Source organism: Hydractinia symbiolongicarpus, chromosome 2, assembly GCF_029227915.1.
Source record: "Hydractinia symbiolongicarpus strain clone_291-10 chromosome 2, HSymV2.1, whole genome shotgun sequence".
Lineage (NCBI taxonomy): Eukaryota > Metazoa > Cnidaria > Hydrozoa > Anthoathecata > Hydractiniidae > Hydractinia > Hydractinia symbiolongicarpus.
In genome coordinates, this window is record NC_079876.1 from 22,274,902 (window position 1) to 22,298,231 (window position 23,330).

General features: G+C 33.1%; 1 protein-coding gene and 1 long non-coding RNA gene across 8 annotated transcripts; both read right to left on the reverse strand.

Moving 5' to 3' along the window:
* Positions 1-207: 207 nt before the first annotated feature.
* Positions 208-23,291, reverse strand: LOC130630186 (NADH-cytochrome b5 reductase-like). Of its 6 annotated transcripts, XR_008982047.1 has the most exons (6): positions 22,717-23,291; positions 21,368-21,458; positions 21,183-21,287; positions 20,041-20,244; positions 2,353-4,749; positions 208-2,081 (listed from the first exon to the last, which is right to left on the reverse strand). XR_008982047.1 is itself a non-coding variant. In XM_057443582.1 (5 exons), exons 1-5 carry the CDS (start codon positions 23,094-23,096, stop codon positions 4,549-4,551), a joined length of 981 nt encoding a protein of 326 aa, XP_057299565.1. In that variant the 5' UTR covers positions 23,097-23,291; the 3' UTR covers positions 208-4,548. The 6 variants fall into 6 exon arrangements, 5 of the variants coding, with proteins under 5 accessions (XP_057299565.1, XP_057299567.1, XP_057299566.1 ...); XM_057443582.1 differs by having other exon boundaries at positions 208-4,749; XM_057443584.1 differs by having other exon boundaries at positions 208-3,847; positions 22,717-23,287.
* LOC130630188 (uncharacterized) lies at positions 15,275-20,009 on the reverse strand. 2 transcript variants are annotated; one of them, XR_008982049.1, is made up of 3 exons: positions 19,525-20,009; positions 19,363-19,438; positions 15,275-19,238 (listed from the first exon to the last, which is right to left on the reverse strand). It is a non-coding gene; the product is annotated as an uncharacterized LOC130630188 (long non-coding RNA). The 2 variants fall into 2 exon arrangements; XR_008982048.1 differs by having other exon boundaries at positions 19,363-20,009.
* Positions 23,292-23,330: the final 39 nt, after the last annotated feature.

Genomic DNA, 23,330 nt, shown 5'->3' on the forward strand with positions numbered 1-23,330 from the left:
ACCAAAAAAATTTTTGGGTTAAAAGTGTTTTAAAAGCTAAAAAAGGCCAAATATTGCCTCAAACTCGTATATGAATTGAGAATTTTATCATTTCAAATTTTTTTCCTAAAAGGACCAAATGTCAGAATTGGTGAACACCACCTGCTGGTGGCCAGGTGGCAGCACAAGGTGGAAAACAGGTAAAAATAAATGGAAAAGTTATGTAAATTGAAGATCAAAACATATATTATACAGTATAAATAAATTTATAATTGGTAAATGTTAATCCACTCAAGCACTCTGTTTAAATCATGTATGGAATTTCTTAAAACAATTCCTGTCCTTATTTAAACATAAAGCGACATTACATTTTTCACAACATACATAGGTTAAGGTAGAGCAATTCTGGTATTTGCAGCGAGTGCGAGAATCATTGAATACAGGCCAGTGAGCAAATATATCGGTACGGACCTCCTGATGGGGCATTGGTATTTTAGGTCCCAGATGGTCAACGCCATTATCAATTGATGGTCGACCACGCTTTCTATTCTGAGTTTTCTGGTAATGGCACAATAAATCAACAACAGCTAGTTTTAACTTTACTAAAGGCACATTTGGATCTTGGTTTCTCCATAAAACCAAGCATTGGCTACCTATCAATAAAACCAAGCATTGGCTACCTATCAATTAAGTGGAAGAAAATTCTGTGATACCATTTTTTGGACCGGATTCTGTTGCGGTAATACCCTAAAAGCGAATCTAAAAAGTCTACGCCTCCATATGTTGTTATAAATCATAACAAGGTTTGGGCACGGTATCTCGATATGTTTGTTTTCTTTTTTTTGAAAACCTCTTGAAATATCTTGTTGGTTCGCTACTAACAAAATTAGATAATTAGATATTAAACCACGAGACAACGCAGACATCAACATCATCTATTGTTGCGACACGTTCTTCATGAGTTGCGCGACCTTTCTTTTTCATTTCTTTTTCTGACGAAACTGGACATTTTCCTATTCGGTCCCTACTATTTGTATACCTTTTGTATACATATACACGTTTAGTGGAATACTATTGAACCAATTATCAACATAAAGTTTGTAATTGCAGTTTTCAGGAATAACGTTACTGCTTGCGGCAAGATCAGGCTCATTTTAGACACATACATTATCTGCTCCACCAGTAAAAACTTCAAAATTATAACTAAAACCTGAAACGCCACTCAAAACGAAAACTTTGAAGCCCCATTTATGTGGTTTCTTAGGGTTATATTGTTTGATGGAGTGCCGCCCTTTGAAGGGGACAATCTGTTCGTCAACAGCTAAACTTTCTTGAATAGGTATTGTTCAAAGTTGCTCATTTAATTTGTTAAACAGTGGGCAAATTTTATTTATTTTGTCAGTTTTATCAGCGGAAGCATTATCACTAAAATGAATAAAACGTTTTATTTCTTCAAAGCGGTTGACTGTCATCACTTTTGCTACTTGGGGAATACCGATCGAGGACGACCAGTAATCTTGAGTACTCTGTAACTTGACGATTGACATATATAAAAACATACGCAATAAATTTCTCAATGTCACCTTCTGTGATATCAACAGGTTTTCCTGGATTCTATTGAACTGAATATAAAACAGTTTGGCGTGCAATATCTTCGATCAAATCTTTAGGGAAAAGGTAGAAAAAATACGAAAGCTCTGATCCAAGACCCTCCAAATCATCATCTAGTTCATTTGGGTAGTCAACTTTAAACTCATAGTTCTCCTTTACATCAACATTCTTTTTCTTCCAATTAATCGGTATCTTTTTTTGCAGTAGCAGTTTTTTTTTTTTGCATCTGCCGCTGTTTTTTCGAGGTAGCCCAATCGAACTCAGTGCCAAATTATCATCGCTTTCACTTGACGAGTCGTCATATTCTGATGAGGTTGACTCAATTATTAAATCTTGTTGGTTTTCAGCATTGTAATATTCATTTTCACTGTCTGAATCAAGATCGTCATCAGAAGATTCTTTTGTTTCAGAAATACCCCTAACATTTACAAATGGTTGTACTCGGTTAACGCCGACAGGTTTTCGCCCATAAAATGATCTTACGCCGATTGCTAAAAATAAAAATAATTATCTAGAAATGAATTACTATGCTAAACACATCAAATATACTCACTAAAAAGGCTATTTGTGTGTATGGGCATCAAATAGGGATAATAAAAGAAATAGATAGATAGATGTTGCATAGTATATCATATATGATACAGTCTAAAATCTGGAGTTTATGAAGAAATTATAGAGTAAAAAACTTGTTCGTAGACATGAACAACCTACAAATAAACTGTATGAACTGTATGAAATATGATTTTAAGCATGTTTACTTACATGGACCTTGAGGTTTGCTGCCAGACGCCATCTTGTAAACATAAGAAAGTATTCAGAAACGGGAATTATGAAATTTTATATAAACCTTGGTTTAACTAAGAAATATTCAGTGAACCCGTATATCAACTTTATAGACCGTTTCGGAAATTATGCGCCATTATGGATTTTCGAAGCCCGGTGGTGCAAGTTGAACTTTGAACCCGTATATGCCGTAGTAGAAAACTCTCTAAAAACACACAAAAAGAAACGAGTTTTGTATACATTCTTAGCGTGTTTAGGTCTTCGTAATGTTTTTACCTAAGTAACAGGGGATAACACCAGACAACATTTATTTAAGCGTATTGCTTTGATCTATTAATGAATTATAAATAGCAATTAAATATACATGTAGGACGTAGGGATACTGAGTGTGTTTTATTATTTTTGACTTAGTACATTTAAAATTTAACGCTGCAGTGGATATTTAATCAACTTTAAACGTATTTTTACGATCGAATTATGCCTCTTACAACGTATGAGGATTTTTTAGAACTTAGTGTGAGGCAGCTGACTGACTTCTTGTCAGCTCTTACAACGTATGAGGATTGTTTAGAACTTAGTGTGGGGAAGCTGACTCACTTATTGTGGACTGAGTAATAGTTGAGTTAATCGCCAGAGCTTTTTCTGCAATGGATATTATGCCAATAATTTAAACAAGCTTCACAGAGTAATTTATTTATTTATCATAGATATTTACACTTAATAAATTACTGCCATAATTGCATGTCCTGATAAAGAAAGCGATAAAGACATACGTATATATATAACAAAACATCATGTAAAATATACATTGTGACTGAAACAAATAACATAGAAAACAAAAAATCGAATACCACTTTAGTATAGTAAACTGAACTCATCATTTTCCCTTTTTGATATTTTTCAATAAGGGAAGCGTACAAACAAATCATAGGGCAATAGCAAAAGCAGGGAAGAGAGACAGGTATTCTTTCTGATACCACTCTTGAAAGACTCAAAGATAGGAGTGTTTAAGTAGACGAATCAAGGGACAAACATACACCGAAAAACAAAATTATGAAAATATCAAAATAATAAAAATTATTTGCAATTAAAATGACTAATGACTCTACTCCTAAAATCTGCGACTGAATCTGTTACCGTATCTCTATGGGCAGTGTATTGAAATTTTTTACATCCATTATAGAGAAGAAGCCAGATTATTTTGCGAGTTTTATTTATTTTGCAAGTTTCACCTTAAGAATAAATAACATTAGAGTTTTGACAAGTATTTTGACAATGGATTATAACTCTCTAGATCTTTACAAGTATTACAACCTAAACATTTCTTTACAAATCGAAAAACAAAGTTCAAGTCCAAATCCAGCAAGGTATTTCCAAAATCAAAAATTTCTCTCTAAAGTAAAGTATAATCCAAGTTTAAAATCCAATGCCAATATCTTTATAATGCACAAAGCAGCTACACATTTTTAAATATCTAAATATAAAATGAAATTACCTTTAACCAAGCATTAATTACTAATTACAGCCTTATAGCTAGCTGCAGTACAGTGTCCTAAAAGCATTTTTGGGAGACCTCTAGCTATCTAAGGTTTTTAGGATATATTAAGTTGCCTTTATTGTACAAAAAGAAATTAAAAGTACAAATAAGTGCCTAATAAAAGTATTTTTCAAAATATATATCATAAAATTAGTATCACAAAGATAAAAACAGATATCAAAAATCAAAACTGTCCTGCCGCCAGCAGTTCCGCAAGGCAAATGGCTGAATAAAACGTGAAGTCCAAAGTTCAACTTGCATCACCGAGTTCCGCAAATTCATAATGGCGCATAATCTCCGAAATGGTCTTTTAAAACTTCTTCGTCAGAGAGTGCTCAATGTATAACTGCAATACAGAGCGTATATATATATATGTTGTAGAGAAAAAAAACTACTTTGTTCGGTACTTAAAGTTTCATGCCGTTTACACGACAATCCTCAGCAAAACAAGTTTTTACAAGTTCGTTAGAAAATGCGTACCATGCAGCAGTGCGGTGCAATGCAAAGTTCTCCTTAGCATACTTGCATCAGTCTTTCGAGTCGTGAAAAGATTAAATTTGTTTTTATGTAGTTTTCTTATTAAAATTTATTGACTAACGTCCAGATTATTAAAGCTTTAGGTAGCATGTATTTAACTTTTAGAAGTAAGAAATACTTTCCTCGCCTATGCCGTAAACACTCTGTAGGAGCTTACACATATCTTTATTGAACAATCGAGTCCCACAGATTAACACGTATATATTTTTACTGCTTATTTGATCCACCGCTTCCAACAAAACCTGTCTATCTATCCTTTTATGATACACCCGATCACCATATTTCATTTCACCTTTAGAAGTCTAAAAATGAGTAAAATAACTTACTGCTCTCCAATCGAGAGTTCAAATGGTTTCGCCGCAGCTTCATCCGCCCGTACACGTCTGTCACGCAAAATGAGCGAGACACACGGAATGCGGTAAATAAAGAACGGGCAAACCCGCGGATTTATCCACGGGCCACTGACTTCTTTATCAATTTGGCGACATTTTCTTCACAATAAACTTTATCGTTCGAAGCTAAACGCATCTTGGATAGATATATAGATAGATGTGCATATTCTACATGGCTAGCCTCACAAATATCCAGGGACCTGTCTATTATTTCCAGCAGGGGCCTTGTCTTAAATAGGAAGTCCTAAAGTATTTAATGCTCAATTTGAACGCTCTAATTGATAATTAGTTGTGAAATATAGTTATTTATTTTTTATAGTAGATATTCTGGTCATATTCACAAGAAAAAGAATAGTCTTAAAGCTTGTACCATAACGCTCCGCTCCCGGCGAATAACTCGGGCTCCTAGAGTTTCTAGTACGCAGACCACTTTTAAGGGCACCAAATGAAAACGGAAAGAGGCTATGCTGCAAAAAGTCCACATAACCGGTGCTTTTAAGGGCAGAAATTTTTATTTCTTACCTATCTTTATGATTATTTTTGCTAAGTAGGGCAAGAGAGTGTTATTTAACGTACTGTTTGTTCTAATGAAATTTCAACATCGAGCAGAACTATAACGAATAAACAAGTACAAACTTGCATTGTGTAGCTAGGATAACTAGACCAGTACTTCCAGAGAATGAAAATACTACATATTGTAATACTGGGTAAAGCAAGATTGCGTATTTCGTACAAGGTTCTAAAATATTAACAAAATGATCAAGATATTTATGCAACAAAGCTGTAAGCAAAAAAGGCTATTTTTAATAGCTGCTGATATAAAATAATAATATATTTTTTTGGCATGTACTGATTTATTGATGCCCATATCACACCAATATAGCTAGCATAAAGTACTTTTTATAAAAAATACATGGGTGGGTACATTAGCATATAAAATGCTTGTATTTAAGAAATGGGGTTTCGTGTTTATACGAAAAGAAATATTTCATGAATTTCGACTGACTGAAAGCCCTTTCAAGGTCTATCTCGTGTCGGTCAAAATGAAAATCATTTCGATTTCAGAACGTTCACTGAACGCGATCCACGCAAAATAAACTTTTGCATGTGTGTAAAACTATTGTATATTATATTGTATAATATTTATCGGAAGAACACAAAAAAGGACATTGAAGGCTAATAAAGTATTGAAAAGACACATTTTGCCTCGGCTAAAATTTAGACGTTTTTATAAAAAGCCTTTATTCATTTGAACAGCTATATCAACATTTTCAGATTCTATCTTTAACAACATTTAACACAATTACTACTAAAACAAATGATGCGTTTGTTTCAAATTCCATTTCATGTAAGAAGAAATCATATAAGAACTAGAGTATTCATTGCTTACGAAAATAAGGAACCAGTTAAGAAAATAAGACATAAATGTGTAAAAAACATAGGCAAAAATGAAACTTTTACATGTGTTTAACCAGTGCATCACTTTAAACCTTAGGTTCAGTATGTAGCTTGCAATATAAAGTTCTGGATGACAGGCATAATACATCAGTGACGCTGTTTACAGATAATACATTGAAAAAAATGCAAAATGATTTGTGAGGCCCAAAAATGCACAATCTTAAATACTCCAACCTACATTTGCCTGAACAAACTGACTTCAAATGTGGTTTCCATATCGGGTGCTGTAGACGATTTACAGCAATATCAAAACTTCAAAATAAAAAAATGAATGCAGCAATGGAAATACCCACTACGCCTACAGCCACACCAGATATTAATATTTCATTAAAGTTCCCTACTACAATGACAACTAGATCTGAAATCAAATCACCAAAAACTTCGTAATAGAAAGGTATCATTCCAACCGTTTGCCTTAGAAAAAAGGTCAAAGGCATAGAGCAGAAACTGGTCAGTGTAGAAACAAAGGATTTTTAGTCATAGATACAAAAATTTATTGACATTAATGAAGACTCAAAATTACTGACAAGATTGTTGATGTTGATTTTGCTACTAACTGATTACTGATGTTAACAATTTTTATTTACACTTACTTTCTGAATTTGGAACAAAAGGTAAAAAGGTATTATGGTGAAAAAATAAAGATCCTAAATGGCAAATCTAAACAAGGCAAATTTCAGTTACAGCTCTGAAATGACTTTGGGTGAAGCATTAGGCAAATTCGACAACAGCGCACGGGAAAAAACTGGTCGAATAAGGGATGCTGCTCTAACCCGTCCTGAAGAAATTAAAAAATCAAATCATCACCCATCATCAAGTAACGTCAAGATTGAAGATATCTCTAGGGGAGAAGTAGACGTGCCTGATCTGTGAAAGGTTTTTTTGAACATTTGATTGCAGGGCAAGATGCTAGAAGATGAAATGGAGAGGGGAAACAAATAATAATTTAAGGTATATGCGAAGATGTAATTTTTGCAGCTACAGATGGAAAGGTGAAACCAAAGAAACACCTGATACTTGGGCTTCAGAGTTTGACTAGAAGCAAAAAAGTCATGGAGATAATGAACAGATTTGGTCACGAGATCGAAACAGAAATTACATATCAGTCCACAGAGAACATTCAGCCACATAGGAAAATACCAAAACTGGTATCCTCAAATTTTCTACTTGTAATAATCCCAGAAGATTGACTTATGAGCATATTTCATCTTGTCTGAAACAGGGTTGGAAAATGGATGTGCTTTGGATAATATATTTTTTGGTTGGCCAAAGTCAAACGTTGACGCAATTTTGGGCCGGTTGGAATTTTATTTTTTCTTCACAAACAGATCACATTTATAAAATTTGCTGTCTTCCACAGATCAACCAGTCTTCTACAGAGCATTCTTGCTGTAACCTTAAGGAGGACATTGGAAATTGCTGCAGAAGCTGGAAAAAAGCATACCTGTTACATACGACCTGGCCATAGCTTAAATAGCCATGCAAATACAGGAACAGGAAAAAACCCAGTACAATAATATTGTCATTGCGCATGTATCATTCCACATTGAGCTGGCTTTCTTCTCTGCCTTGGAAAAATTAATTGAAGAATAAGGAGGCCTATATGTCTTACAAAAAAGTGAATCTATCGCAAAAGGTTCTATTTACCATTTTTTGGCCGGCTTTGACCTACAAATTTTCCCAGAAGGCAATAAGTTTTCGTTTATTACACTAAGTTGTAATTACACCAAGTTGCAAAGGCTACTACCACAAAAAATTAACCATATAGCTTACAAATTAAATTTAATACAAATTTAAAGACACTATCACTAGAAAAAACTCACGTGATCTGCCTCACAGTTCCCCTGAGAAAATTATGAAGTTTTTGTCGTTCCCCTGAGAAAATCATGAAGTTTTTCTCCAATGTTGCTCTCTGATACATAGGCTACTACCACGAAAAAAATCAGCCATATAACATGTCAGGTAAATGTAATGCAAATTTGGGGGCTTCTGACCATGGGTCAAGATTCATAGGAATTGCGAGTTATGAAGTGTTATTCTTTTCTATTCCCTCATTGTTAAAGCAGCTGACAAACATTTTTACGACCTCGGCCCCAAAATGATGTAACTAGATCCGTACCAGTTCCCTGACTATTAATGTAAACATGGCAAAATAGACCTATTTCAATTATCGCCTTTTTATGATCAGCCGTGGTAGCGAAAAATCAAAACATTGCACGAAAACGAGGTTAGGTTAGATAAAGTTTAGGACGCCAAGTTGTTTACAAGCTGTTCTGACATTAGTTATCAACAAAGGTTTTATAATTTTCAACTACCATATTGAAAGAATCGTAGTGGATAAAAGTCTATAAAGGGTATTAATAGTGGTAGTGTGACAAAAATTATGAATATTTATTGATATTAAGTGTGTATTTATGGCAACTTTAATGTTGACTAGCTAGCCATAGCTAGCTAACAAAAAGTTTTTATTCTATACTGTAAGGTCTGAAATGTTTACCTAGTTTACTGATACTTCAAATAACTTATATAATTATAATTTATATATATTATAATTATATAGGTTATAATTATTTTCCTAAAAAAGTTAGCCAGCTTTTGATCCTAGCCAGATATTATAGGTCGGGTGTTATAGCTAGCTATGTACACAGAGATGATGTCTGCCCAACTATGTATCTCTTAATTATTGTCACACTTCCCTGCTAATATGCTTCAACCTTTTCATTTAGTATACATTTATAATAAACATATTTGGCTCAACCCAGTGTACTTAGAGTAATCACAAATTGTTTATTGTTTCGGTTTATCTGTTCAGATTCATATTAGTATTTTAGGTTTATCACTCCTTGAACATGTTCAAGAAATGATAAACTACTGAACATGCTGCTGTTCTTAAGAAAATGTTTCAGTCAAACATCACACATTTTTATAAATAAAAATATTTAGTAGCTACAGTGTTGCTCCCTACTTTAAGAAAATAGATTTAGGGTTCTCCTAAAATTGTTCTTATTCTCTTTGAAATTAACTTGACAAAGCAAGATTAGGCCTCTATTTATTAATCACAGTGTTAAACTTGTAAGGTTGTTGTCTGTGTTATCGTCAACAAAAAAAAGGAAAATCCATTTATTAATTGTAAGGCCGTCTATATATATCTAAAACTTTATTAACTTTCTTAGGCCATCTGGTTAAGTTATTGTGGTAAATCGATCGAGTATTAAACATATCTAAGTGAGTGCATTGAAACAACATGTAACTTGAAACAAATTGTGACCGGTTTCTTCATATACAATTCTCTTAGCTTTTAAAGGAATAAAAAATGCCTATTGATTATTATTTAATTAAAATGAATAGTTTTCTTTTAAAAAAATCCATTACCCTCTTACATAGAATGCTTAAATTCTGAAACTCGAGAAGTATAATACACAAATTTTTTTATGTTAGTTCTATCAGATTCTATCACCCTTTAAAAAATAATTTTACATAAGTTGTTGATCTTTGCTTTTAGGTACAAATAAATTACAATACCCATAGTTATACCTCACGTGGAATAACAAAACTGGCAATACTTATAGAAATACTACTTATTAACAGAACAATTTATTAATTTAAAAAACAACAACAATTTTCTGTAGCTGCAACTGAAACATTCTTACAGGGCATAATTTTTAAAAAATCAAGGCTCAAGGGTACTTATAAGTAAGCATGCTTTTACCTTGGATGATTACATTGCTTTTATTACAATTTGTTGAATAAAGACCAGTATTTAGTCGAATACCACCAATCCAACATGCTTAGGATAGCCAAGTCATAATATTATTACAGCTGTTTTAAAAAATAAAAGATATCTAATAACAAAGAATAAAGTGCATATATATGTCAACAACATTGGTTAAAGCTCTAAGTAGCTAGTAGTAACCAATGCTAGTGCTAGTGTAGCTAGCTAAATATAAAATCCAAATCAATCAACCTTTAATGGCCTAATGGTATAAAATAAATGCCATTTTCTATTTTTTTTTAAAAGTTCATAATTTGCCTATTTGACAAGTTAATTTGAGAAATAATAAAGGTAAACAAACTATATGTGCATCACTTCCCTGGAATATTAAAATTGTCTCTAAACTAACCTCGTTTTCATGTAAGTATGTCTATTCCGGCTGTGTATTTTGCGGAATGGAAATGGATATAGAAATAGGTGTATTGCGTTGTGATTTAAGATAGAGAAGTAGATATTTGTTTGGGTGATTTTGTCAGTCTTAGCTTTGTCAAAGTACTCTGTTGCTTTCGATAGACCTTACCCCCTTACTCCCTATGCTCGGCTGCTGAATAAAAGTTCAAGATGACAGTGTTGATTTTGAAGTTTAGACAGACTTTGTCTACTCCATAATAGGTCAGTTCGGATGTTACAGCTATCAAAACAAAAAAATCCGGAAACAAAGACTAAGCATGTTTTGATATTGAAAATATTCGTTAAGTTATAAAAATTGATGTTTTCACACACAAACGGTTTTCACCTAAAACTTTGTAGAACGATAACACACTAGACCAAAATATAAAACAATCTGTTAAAGATAATTAACTCCTATATATGCGGGGGGGGGGGGGGGGGAAACGCCTTTCTGACGTCTGATGATGAAAGATGGTCGCATCTGGATAATATTTATTTTGTTATTTTAAGCTACCTAGCTAGTACCATGCTAGCATTCCAGGGGCACATTTGTTATTAAACAATGACGTGAAGTACAAGAGCTAAATATATTATTTTTATGTAGCTAGATGTTGGTTAAATAGTTTGTTGCAACAAACAGAAACCTGTATTGCATAAATAAATTTCTGCAAATGTTCAGGTTTCTTTTATCGAACGGGAACCTATTTTCCATAAATAAATTTTAACTTAACGGTTTCTTTTATGAAATAACAAAATTTGAGAGAGTAGTGATAGCCAGAAGTAACATTCGCTTGTGGAGCGGGAAGACCTAAAGTCTCTGTCCAGGTTAACGCTCAGTAAAGAGTAAACTGTGTCACACGGAGGACACTTCGTGTAATGTGTTACAAATCCAGTGGAGCGCTTATTGCATTAAAGATACAGTATATTTTTCATAAACCAACATTCACAGGACTTACGATGAAGCCTATTGATACTTCTGCAAAACAAATACAGTTGTTTAGCATTTTTTATTTTACATAATAAGTTCCTGTGGATATTCAAAAATTAATTGTGAGTGGCACTAGGCTGAGCAATTAGTGCAAGTAAACGTGTTGCAGATCCCGGTGAAAAAAATAATAAGTTTTTAACCACTTTGTATTTATACGGCATAAAATTTAGATTATGTATTTGGTATTGTGCTTTAGAAGCACATTCCCACTATCTCTGAGCTGGATAAGGTATTTGGTCCTAAACCTGGGACACAGTATATCTCTTTGAATTATTTTTAATCCTGAGAATCACTTTGAATGTTTTCTGTACACGTGGCTTGTCAAAATTGATATGCTGTTAAAAACAGTTTATCGGCGTCTCCAAAAATGGCTAAATTCAGGAACTCAGAAACTATGATAGTAGTAAAAAAAAATTTTGGGTTTATTTCATCAAACTGGTCTAAAAACATATAATACCAAGTTTCAAGTCATTATTTCAATTTTTACTGAAGTTATAGGACTTTTACTTAGTATAGCTTTTAACACCGCTTACACCAAAATGGCTGCAGGGACTAATTGGTTTGAAATTAATTTATAATATTTTAGTAACAACCTTTTTTTCTGATGTGTTTTTATTTTCCTGCAAAAGTTGTTGCATAGCTTATGTAATGACATTAGGATAAGGATGAAAAAGTTACTGTGGGACATGGGTTTTAAACCTTAAAAATTTCCAGCGAAAAATTTGAAAACTAATGAATGACAAAATCATGAAAGTTTATCTTCAAATTTTTAATTTTTGTTAATGTAAAAGTAATCCACATGAAAAAAGTTTCTGATGCTTTTTATGAAGAAATCTTCCATATTAGCCATATGGGGTAACTTGATGAAGAATGCATTTTTCTGCAGGTGTTCTAAAATATGTGTAGTATAATCTTAAAAAATGTGATGTAATTTTCCTCTTTAAGTTTTGACTTTTAACCCAGCTAAAAAGCTCAGCCTTGTCCTTTCATGTTTAGTCTAGCTAGCTATAGCGAAAAAGATTAATATTCAAACTTGACCTATTTTACTGAGTATTAAGTAATAAATGCTAGTTGCGCCCCGCCGAAGGGGCGCACATTTAGTGGACCGCGGGTATATAGTGTTTGTTTTATGTATGGGAGAAGTTTTTTTCTTACTCTCAACTTCGCGGGGGAACTTCGGCTCGAACATCCAACCTAGGTTTGATATAACACAACCTGTGTGTTTGGTACCATCAAGACAAAAATAACACTGATCGAGCAAAACTTATCTTGTCTCGGTTTCTTTGTTGTCTCTGAAGATTTGACTGCCATAAAAAATATTAATCGAGATTCTTTTGTTATGTTAATTTAAAGCTTTGTAATATTGTCTCGTTTAATATGCTTAAATGTCACTGCAGCCCACGTGAATTTATCTTCAAGAAAAGGTTTGTTTTTCTTTGTCCAAGTTGTTTCGAAACTTGTTAACAGTAAGTAGAAGGATTACTTATATTTTATATGAAATTAAACTCAGAACGGTTTATGGCGTTGATCCAAAGGCCGCAATTTATAAATGCATCACAATTTAAAGTCACTCAAGAACAGAACATTCCGTGTATGGCCATAATTAAAAATGCTTGCATTTTGTTGGTCTTCCCTTCCCGATGGTCTGGCTTGTCGTAATAGCTTTAATGATGTAGCTAGGGAGCTAAATACTTATTTTTAAATTCTTGCATTTTATAAGTTAATAGTCGTAAAACTACTCTCACTTGTACTACAGCTATCAAGCTAGAACTGCACAAAATAGTGCTTTCATTAGAGTCCCTTTTTTCAGAAGCAACAAAAAACTTTTATCCTGCCCTGTGTAATTTTATCAACGAGGGTGCTGATAAGCCACATACACCGTAAAAAGTATAGGCGTTTTGGGTGAGTAAAATAACTTCTAAAGGAACCTTTGTGAGGCTGCTATCATGTATTCTTGCGGTCAGAATGTTCTCCTTCGTTGCTATCCGATGGAGAACAAAGTGGACTTTTCACGGTCAAACCTTCAAAGTAGCAACCTTACTTAAACAGAATTTACAAGTAAAACGTCGTTAAAATGTCGCAAAATGGCAAAAATTAGGCAGTATCTAAAACATATTAAAGATTTGACTAAAAAAAAAGAATTCCTTGAAAAATCCAGTATTGTATTTATGAAGATTTCACCACAAAAACATTAATTACGGCATTTGTACCCCATTTCATAATGGCTGCCCGTGATTGGTTGACACGAATCAGACCGCAAGAATATATATAAAAAGATATTTGTTGAATCATGAAAAAATATTGTTGTTCATTGCACGGAACAGTCAAGTTGAACTGATAAATTAACCAATAACATAACATAGTTAGCCCTTGCAGTACAACTAGACGCTACCCACAGTATGTTACAGGTTTCTTTGTTTTCTTCCCTTTTTTATGTTTTTTCTTGAAATTATAAATGATGTTGTTGATTTATCAAATCTGACAAATTTATTAATTGAGTGTCTACCCTTTTTTGTATCAACTTGTTCAATTCAATTCGAAAACAATGACCAATCAATTTCCTCGATAATAAACAATCAAATTTGTAAAATTCAATAAATCGATTTCAACAAAATAAGTCCTGTATTGTCCACAGGTTTGAAAATCTTGTATCGCCTGCTTAATATTATACTTGTTTAACAATGATATCAAAGCCAGCTTGACTAAATTTATATATATATTTTTATTTATATAGTATACCTTTTGTGTATCACATGGCATTGATTTGTATCTTTTTAATAAATTCTAACTTTAAATCAGATAAGTAGACAATAATTAAACAACCTAGTATTAATTCAGTTCTGGTAAAATTGTATTCTTCTTTCTCAATTTTAAATATACTTTCTTTTTCAGATCATTTGTTATGAAACCATGCACCATCAGCAGTTTCGAAAAATCTTCAACGAGAGAAATTTTTAAGGATTTTATTGGTAACTTAACAAAGTAATAATTCATTGAAATTGAAATTGTTCAGAAGTTATTATATATATTCGAATCGTGAAGTTCATACATAGCAATCCTGCATCCTGGAATTTTCGAGATCAGTTATAAAAAAATCCAGTTAAAGTTTTAACTATTGTTTTAGAATATATACTATATATATGTAAAAAAAAAATTATTTTTTATTTATCAAGTTGTATTTTACGCAATAATAATTGAGAATTAGGATACTTATGATGTGTTTATATACCCCATTGTTCTCCGTTTTAAAGTCTACTTCAAATTTCAGAATCTTTTAGGCTAATGACGGAAATCTTCAAGTCGCAGGGCTTCTTATTTAAAAATTTTCCCCTGGGCAATAAGCTTATTCACAAGCCTCTATGCAATTCCGTACTGCATTTCTATCATATTCGTCATATTTGGCGGAAAATGTTTCAGCAGAATAGCTTTCAGACACAATTTGTTATTACAGCACAAGAATTTTTGGAGTTTGGATAAGTCATAAATGTATGCGTAAGTCTTTTGAACGAATTTTAACCAAAAATCAAAAGCAATGATTACGTGAAATTACGCAACAAGAAGGCTAGAGGCGTTTAAAGTGTACATATATTTAATCAAGATCTAACTTTATAGATAGAGCCTTAGCCAAATGTGAAAATAACGAAAATAATAAGTTCTAACACTGCAGTTTTTATAGATTTCAAACGTCCACCATTTTCCATTTTAATTTTAAATCCCGTTCTAAATTTGAATGTTTGAAATCGTTATTAGTAATTCGGGGCGCATTAGTGGTAACTATGGCTAGTTTAATCCTAAATGTAACTATAGTAGCTAAGCTACCTGTAAGAACAACATCAAACAACATCGAGGTTGTTCTCTTTTGTAAACAAACACATTGGTATTTTTGTAATAAGTACCAAACTTTATGTGTTCATTTCTTGCGCTTATGAGTGTAACCAAAGTGCCCTGTACGTAAATCCTAAAAATTTATGTCATTGGCTCACTCTTTACGAATGACACCACGTAACAAAGGAAAACCATGCTTTGCTATTTCCCGTAACCTATACCGAGATTTGGTTGTTACATATATCAGAATTAATTGTCTTTAAAAATACCAGTTTTGTTTACATCTTTGTGAGTGCTGAAGTATTTATAATTCCGTATTTTTACACACTTGCCAAACGGGTGGCTAAATCAAAAAACAATGGGATGTGATGGCCACGGGGTAATACGTACAAAATAATCAAACAAGGAAAATGTTGAAGATCAAAATAGCAAAAATGTTGAACATGTAACGAACATATTTTTATTATTTTGTACAATGAACTTACTGAACAAATTTGTGTGTAAGAAAAATAAAGAAAATAAAGATTCTTTAATAAAGATGAAGCCTCCATATTGCGCGTTAGATTTGTTGTTGAATGTTTCCGGTCTGTATATTTATTAAATTTGGCGCCACCTCATCATAAAAAAAGACTGAAAACATGTAAGAAAATATTGTTGTTGGTCAAGCCAGATATTTCTTAATTCAAATAAATTTAAACAAAGGTTATAAAATGCTGTAACTGCTATTGCATGTAAAATATTCTTGGTTATTTTAAGTCAAAGATCTTACCTTAAGGAAACAAATTTTGGCGGGAAGAAATTTTGGCAGACGACCCAATCCGCCAATTTTAGCGGATGCAGAAAAAAATATAATTTGGCGGGAATTAATTTTGGCGGATGCTTAAAAGAAATAATTTTGACGGGAATTTATTTTGGCGGATGCTTAAAAAAAAGAATTTGGCGGGAATTAACTTTGGCGGATTTTCGCACGATCCGCCAAATCCGCCAAAATTTCTTTCCGCCAAAATTTGTTGCCTTAAGGTATTTTTGATGCTTACTGGTAAGTACATCTTAAACCTACTTATGTTTACCCCATACAACCATGAAAATTCTGTAAAAAATGATGTTAGAAAGATACTTAGTTGTGAAATATAGTTATTTATTTGTTTTTATAGTAGTTATCTTAGTAGATATTAGGATTCAGAAGCCTATAATATTTTCTCTCTCGCTTAAAATTTATTTTCTGGTTTAACAAAGCAATATTTTGTTCGCCTCTCCTTTAAGTATTATATATACGTACAGTGTGTATTGTAGCGTATCACTTTGTAATCCCATCGCACTCTGTAATCCAATTTTGTCGCACTTTGTAATTTCTCCACGATATGGTAAAACACGTTTTGTTTTAATGTGCGCACAAATAACTAATGTCAGCATTTAGCCTCTAGCAAACTTCTACGTAAAATTAGCTAGCTAGCTGCAGTTTGGAGTCTTTTTCTTTCTTTAAAAGGAATTTCATAGACAACTGTTGTTAGTTATACTTCAAAACAGTCTGGTGAAAAATGTTATCAAACCTTTTGATGGAGATGCTGAAAAGTTTTATCCATTATTCTATAAAAATATTTCGGACATGGAACACCCCTTTGGAGCAAGTCTAAGCCACAACTGTACTGTTCTTTTAGGATTTGAGTTAGCAAATCAAGTATTGTGTCACTTGTCTAAGTCTGACTTCAAGGATGATGTTTTCAAGTTCCAAATAAACCACACACCTTTTCAGATAAGGAAACGTTCATCATATCCTATCTTAGTGGATACATCTTTAGTACTATGTATCGGCGAATACGTTTCTCATCAAAAAACATATGTCAACAAATATATCATCAACAGTATTTGGCGGTTCTTCTGGCTGGGAAATCTGATGACACAGAAGATATACCAGAGTACAAATTGGTTAATGCTAGGGATCGTGACAGTCTATGGAAAGTCAGAAAAGAGGTCATTTTAATTTTTACAGCTGCCGAGGAATATTTTCGTTCATATACCAATAAAGGGTGCAGTAAAATTAATAGCAAGGAAATAGTTTCCTTTCTTAAGAAAATTTTTAATGTGAAGTCAAATTTTACGAAAATAGTTAACCTCTGTGAAAAAAGAAGTTTCTTTAAATCTTCTAGAAGACCTACTCATGCTATATGTCAGAGTGAGAACATTTTCTTTTGGTCAAAGATGAAATGCAGCTTCACAAAATATCGGCCCATACAAAGAGATCAAAATCTCTACGCACAGAATTAAAGAAGAAATCATCCACTCTGGATCAAAGTCATTGATAGTACTGCAACCACTAACAAAACAGCTATTTTTATAGCTACCCACCTACAAAAATTTAATGTGGTCATGTGATAATTTAGGTAGAAGGTGTAATCCACATTCACGATCCTCGTAAAATATATCGGCTATGCGATTCCAAATGAGGATCAGAGAGAAAGTAGATGTATCATTTTTCAGCACTAAAATAATTTACTGTGCGATATGTAACATCAACATCTGGATTTATATCGTCAGCTTTTGTTAAGTTGAAATGCATACGAAAAAGCTTCCTGTTTGGTGTGCTCCATCACATGTTGCGGCAACTACTTTTAGATTGCATTGTAGTTTACATATGCCAACTACTTTCCAAAACAAAGGAAACATTTGACTTGCTGTAGCTCCAGTTGTTGCAAAATTAGCCAGACTGAACTTAAAAGGGTTTACGATACTCTGAACTTATCTGGTTTTTGTAATGTTGCATAGTTTATATTTATGTCTCCGAGATCGACAAATCCAATTAGTTCGCCTGTATGTCTATCCCAGACTAAATTTTCTTGGATTTTCATTTTGTTGAATAAAAGGACAACAAACTTTTCAATGTCACTGAAATGCTCAACTTTAAGTTTTAATTCTTCAACTATACTTTTATTGAATCCTCGTTGGGTGTAGTTCTTATAATCCCTCAATCTACGTCGATTAGGTAGAATCACAAACCAGTAGCAGATTTTTCATCATAACGGATATTATCATGAGTAGCTGATGACTTTGCTGCCAATGACAAACAATATCTAATTACCATTGGGTGGTAACGGACACCAGTTTTTGTAGACGACAAATACTTTTGTTGCTCCTCCCAGAAGAATTTCATAAATGGAGAAATTGTCGATGTGTTGGTGTTTGACATAATGGTTTTTAAATCTGAACCTAGCTCTAAACTAACATGGACCGAAGAAGAAGATATTTCCTCTTGTAGCAATTTAATTTCATGTTTTAATAACATGTTCTCAACTTTCAAGTACTTGTTTTCTTCACGTTCATTGCGAAGCCTTAGCACAACACGTTCTGGCGATGTTAACGAAATTGGTGCATTTAAATTTGCTGGAACAGTCAAACTTGTTGATGAACGTTTTACAGATTTTTGCGATTTTTAGCAGCACTGCCACATTGCATGCAAATTTTTTCATCGTTAAATTGTAACAGTGAACAATGCATAGATCGATGATATTTTGACTGTTGTAAGGGTATTTCATCAGAATAAAGACTTTTTTTTCGAGGTGTTGTTTCTCTAAGTAGTGTGAATGTACAAGTGACAAATCAATAACTCCGGGACAGAATTTGTAGGTGGATAAAACTTCTATTAAATTTGACAGTGTAATATTTCGGACTGATCATTTATATGTACTGTATATTTCGTGAGCATCAGGAAGACTCCATGTATAGCCTCGAATAGTAAATTATCGTCAACATATATTTCGAACTCTGCACTGGAATGAATTTCATCGCACATCCAAACCTTGAGTCTGGAGATATATCGACACTCCAACTCTCTGGAAGCTTTAGTGATTTTACTCGGCCGATGAAGTTGTCAAATGATTGATAAAATATGTGTTGGTTTTGATCAACAGTTATTGTACTGTTTTTTTTACAGCCATCTTTTCAGCAGAAGGTCTTGGATTGACTGATGTGCTAAATAAAAATATAATTTACTGTAAATATATTTTTCCTGTGGTCATATTTTCTGTATACGCATAAATGTTTATAAATAGCTAGCTATATACGTTTCTGTACAAACAAATATATGATCTCATACCTGGAAGAGGGAATACTTTTTATTGGTGAATTTAGTGTTGGAATAGATTCTGGAATTAGTGTTCTTCTTTTTTCATCTAAATAAACAACAGGATTAAGAGAGAGCTTTATTAATAGTGTTTCCAATGTTTACATAGCTAAAAATACATGAAATAGCACTTACGTTGTATAAGCTGACTCTGTTGAAAGTGTTTTTCGCATACATGTAAATTACGTTTTTCAATCTGTGTCCTCAACTTATTATCAACAACACGATCCTTCGTAATCACAGCAATAAGCTGCTCCAAGATGTGTTGTACTCGTCATTTCCTTGTGGAATACAAAATATTGAGATGCCAGTAGTTCTTCTCGAAGTAGAGCAAACAAAAATCGAAAGCACCAGGCATAGCAAATTACAGCATAAATAAAAAATTACTTTAAAAAAACATAAGCTTTTCGTTACGGCCCGGAATTGCTGATTATCCAGATTATTCTTTTTCTTGTGACTATGTTCTAGTAGATTTTAGGATTTAGAAATCTATAATTTTTGTTCTCCCGCTTAAAATTTATTTTGTGGCTCTCACAAAATAGTTTTTGTTCGCCTCTCCTTTAAGCATTAAAAGTTTACAAGTACATTACGCAACAAAATTTTTTAGGTAACAAACCGAAACATACACAACAGCTATGAACATCTTCGTACCCCTGTTAAGCAAAACCGTATATCGCAGTTCCAATGCGCATTCCACTGACGTAACTCTTCTAGCATTATAATATTGGACGCATCCTGTGAACTATGAATGACGTAAATGTATGTGACATCATCTTCGTTTCCCAACACTTGGTTCAGAATCTGTAACACCGGTGTTATTCCTGTGCCGCCCGAAAGTAGCAATAATCTCTTATACTGTAAAGAAATACAGATTGAAAAATAACAAAAGTATGAGTAACCATTCAGCCAAATTTCCATTGCAAACTCACATGAGGGTAGCCACTCTTTTTACAGACTCAAAGTTGAGATTTGATGTTTTTTTATGAGAATTTTGACCTCTTTTTTAAGAAGATGGCGTTATTTTCATAAAAAATTTACTTGGAGATTTGAGATGAAGTTCAAAATTTAGGAGAATTGATAAGTTCCGAGGAGGCGTGGCAGGCATGTGCATTCCAATCCACTTTTCTAATTGTTTAGAAGCTGCCGTGAATTTCTTCTCGTGTAACCTTTTGACAGTAGTGTTGAATAACTCTTGCACAAAAAAGCAATAACACTGCCTACAAACATGATTACTTAGTTCCCTTTATCCGCAACCTCTGATTAAATATGAGGCTTATGTAGGTCGGTTACACTCGTACCTAATATTCGAAGATCTAAAACCACAAATCCATGTAGGTCTTCTAATAAAACACTGTACGTGAATGTACCCTTCATCCCATCTCCTTCTCAAATTATTTTCATATCCTCCAATTTCTAATACATACCTTAAGGGGTTTAATTTCTGAGTTCTGGGTAACTGTTTTTACGAATTTGGCCAAAATTCGCAAAATTAAGTCCACGCAAAATAATTCGAAATGTACTATCTGTGAAAATATTTTTTGTCAAGTCACGGACTGAATTTCTTTCTTCTCTTTTTTTATAAAGATTACATAAAATATACCTGGTAATCGATGAATTTTGTTCTTGTACTGTGTTTATTACCGCAAGGTCTACCTGCATTTTGAAAAAAGCTTTTTAGTCAATGAAGTTGCAAAATTAATTCGTCCATATTAGGTCGCATTTATTTCGCACTTTCGCTTGGTAAATTGATTGTCAGCGTTAAAATACTGTAGACGTTTAATAAAGTTCCTTACCTTATTAGGATAATATTCGAATGTTCCAAATGGTCCCCTCCATTCCACTAAGGTGCCTATGTTCCAATTAAGCATGCAACTGGACATCTTACCACTCTCGTATAGCTGAAAAATAAAGCGCCTAAAAAACTGGTCCTTCTACGGTTGCCTAAAGATTAGAAATTTTTTTTTGTATACAACCTTACTTTTGCAGCGATGAGGAAGCTACCTTTTTCGTTCAGTTTACTCACTGGTGTGTATGGTCTGATGATATAGTTACCATGTTGGTCTGTACATCTGAAAAAAATTTACAAACCATGACGGTCACAAAAAATACAAAGCTACATACATCAGACTAATTTGAATTATTATAATCACATGTTTGTAAGGCAAAAACTGTACTGCAAAATTTGTACCCAGTTCATTTCTTTTAGAAATTTTGAAATCTTCCTATTTTTACTAGGGAGATTTTAAAATTTCAAAACGTGAACTTGGTAAATTTATCCTGGTGAATCAATGTGACAGGTCTTTACGGATAAGTATAAATAGATATAAAAAATAGAAATAAATAGAAAAAATCAAATCTATTGCCAATAGATTTCCCAAGATTGTTGATATTTTATAAATACCCCATTTTCCATATCCATTTTGCCGTAAATTAAAACGAGGCAAGTGTTGAGCATTTTATTTGAGATGTACGGATCCTTATAGTAGCGATATTAAAGGAGGTGCAGTGACAAAACAGCAAATGTTTGATTTAAAAGAAGCTATGCATAGCTACCTAATAACTAATTAAAAAGCACTATTACTTGTCATTCGTGTTGGCAAAATTTGGATTCTTTATTTTTCAATTTGTAAAGACAGACTAGAATATTGGAAAACATCCCTACAAAATTTTCAGTAGCTAGCTAGCTTTACAAATGCTTAGTGAAGTCATTTTTTAAGAGTTATGCATATAGCTAGCTATGCATGATACACTTGATTCTATTTTCACAAAAATGCAGAAAATCTAACATTGCGTTATAATTGAAATTTTCGATTTTGTATTTGTGTTAAAAGAAGAAAAAGTTTGCTAAACCCTTGTTTTACTGATGTGCACAGCAGCCAGCCACAAAAAATAACGAAGGTTTGGAGGTTTGAATCAATCTACCCTTGGTGTTAGATGTGTCCACTATATATGCTCAAAATAACTTGTTTTAACAGTAAAGCAACTTTAAAAGACCATATCTAAAAAAACTATCAACTTTACTATCCAATAATTCCAAATTTAGCTTAAATGTGAAGCAGGAGGCATTGCTTCACTGCGAGCTCCTGTTTGTTTACAAAATGCTCAACACTTGCCCAGTTTTTAAAAATACGGCCTCATTTTTATTTACAGCAAAATGGATATGGAAATAGGTGAATTGTTACAAAGTAAAGAGAGAGAGGGGGGGGGGGGGCAAAATATAAACATTCTGTTCTTAAAGTAAGAATGTGAGTTGAATTGGAAACAGGACGATTGGTGGACTTTCACATCAAAATCGAATCTTAAAAGTCACCACAATCGCTACGTTACCTAGCGACAAGATGCTCACCACATTTCATTTGCAATTTTTTGTTATCAGGTATTTCAAATTTGAAAATTTTAATCGCATCGGAAACACGTACAACATCCACGATAGGGAACTGTTTATACTCGTATACATTTATAACACCGCCATCTTCGAAAACAGCCACTTTGCTTTCGATTTCATCACACTTCTTTTGCCATCTTTCCAGGTCTAATTCATATAAGTCAAAAACGCATGTGACGCATCCAGATCCACAACAGTCCGAGTCTAGAGGTTTAACAGGTTTCGGAGGATAGCCTTTAATTGGTTTCTTAAGTTTTTTAAAACTGTCAGAGGAATCACCCATCAATTCTGACCAATGAAAATGGGATATTCTCAGCTTCATATATTTATAAAACTTATTCTAAAAAGATAAAAATCGCTGATAAGCACCTAACACATAATCGGGTTGCCACTCTTTTTATAGAGAAAAATTTAAGGAGAATTAAGTTCCGAAATTCAGAAAAATTGAGATTTTAAAGGTAACGCCACGGGGGAAAAAATATTTGATTACTATGTAGCATTTATATGCATTTAGAAAACACATGTGACAAACCATATAGTTTTGTAAAGTTAAGAA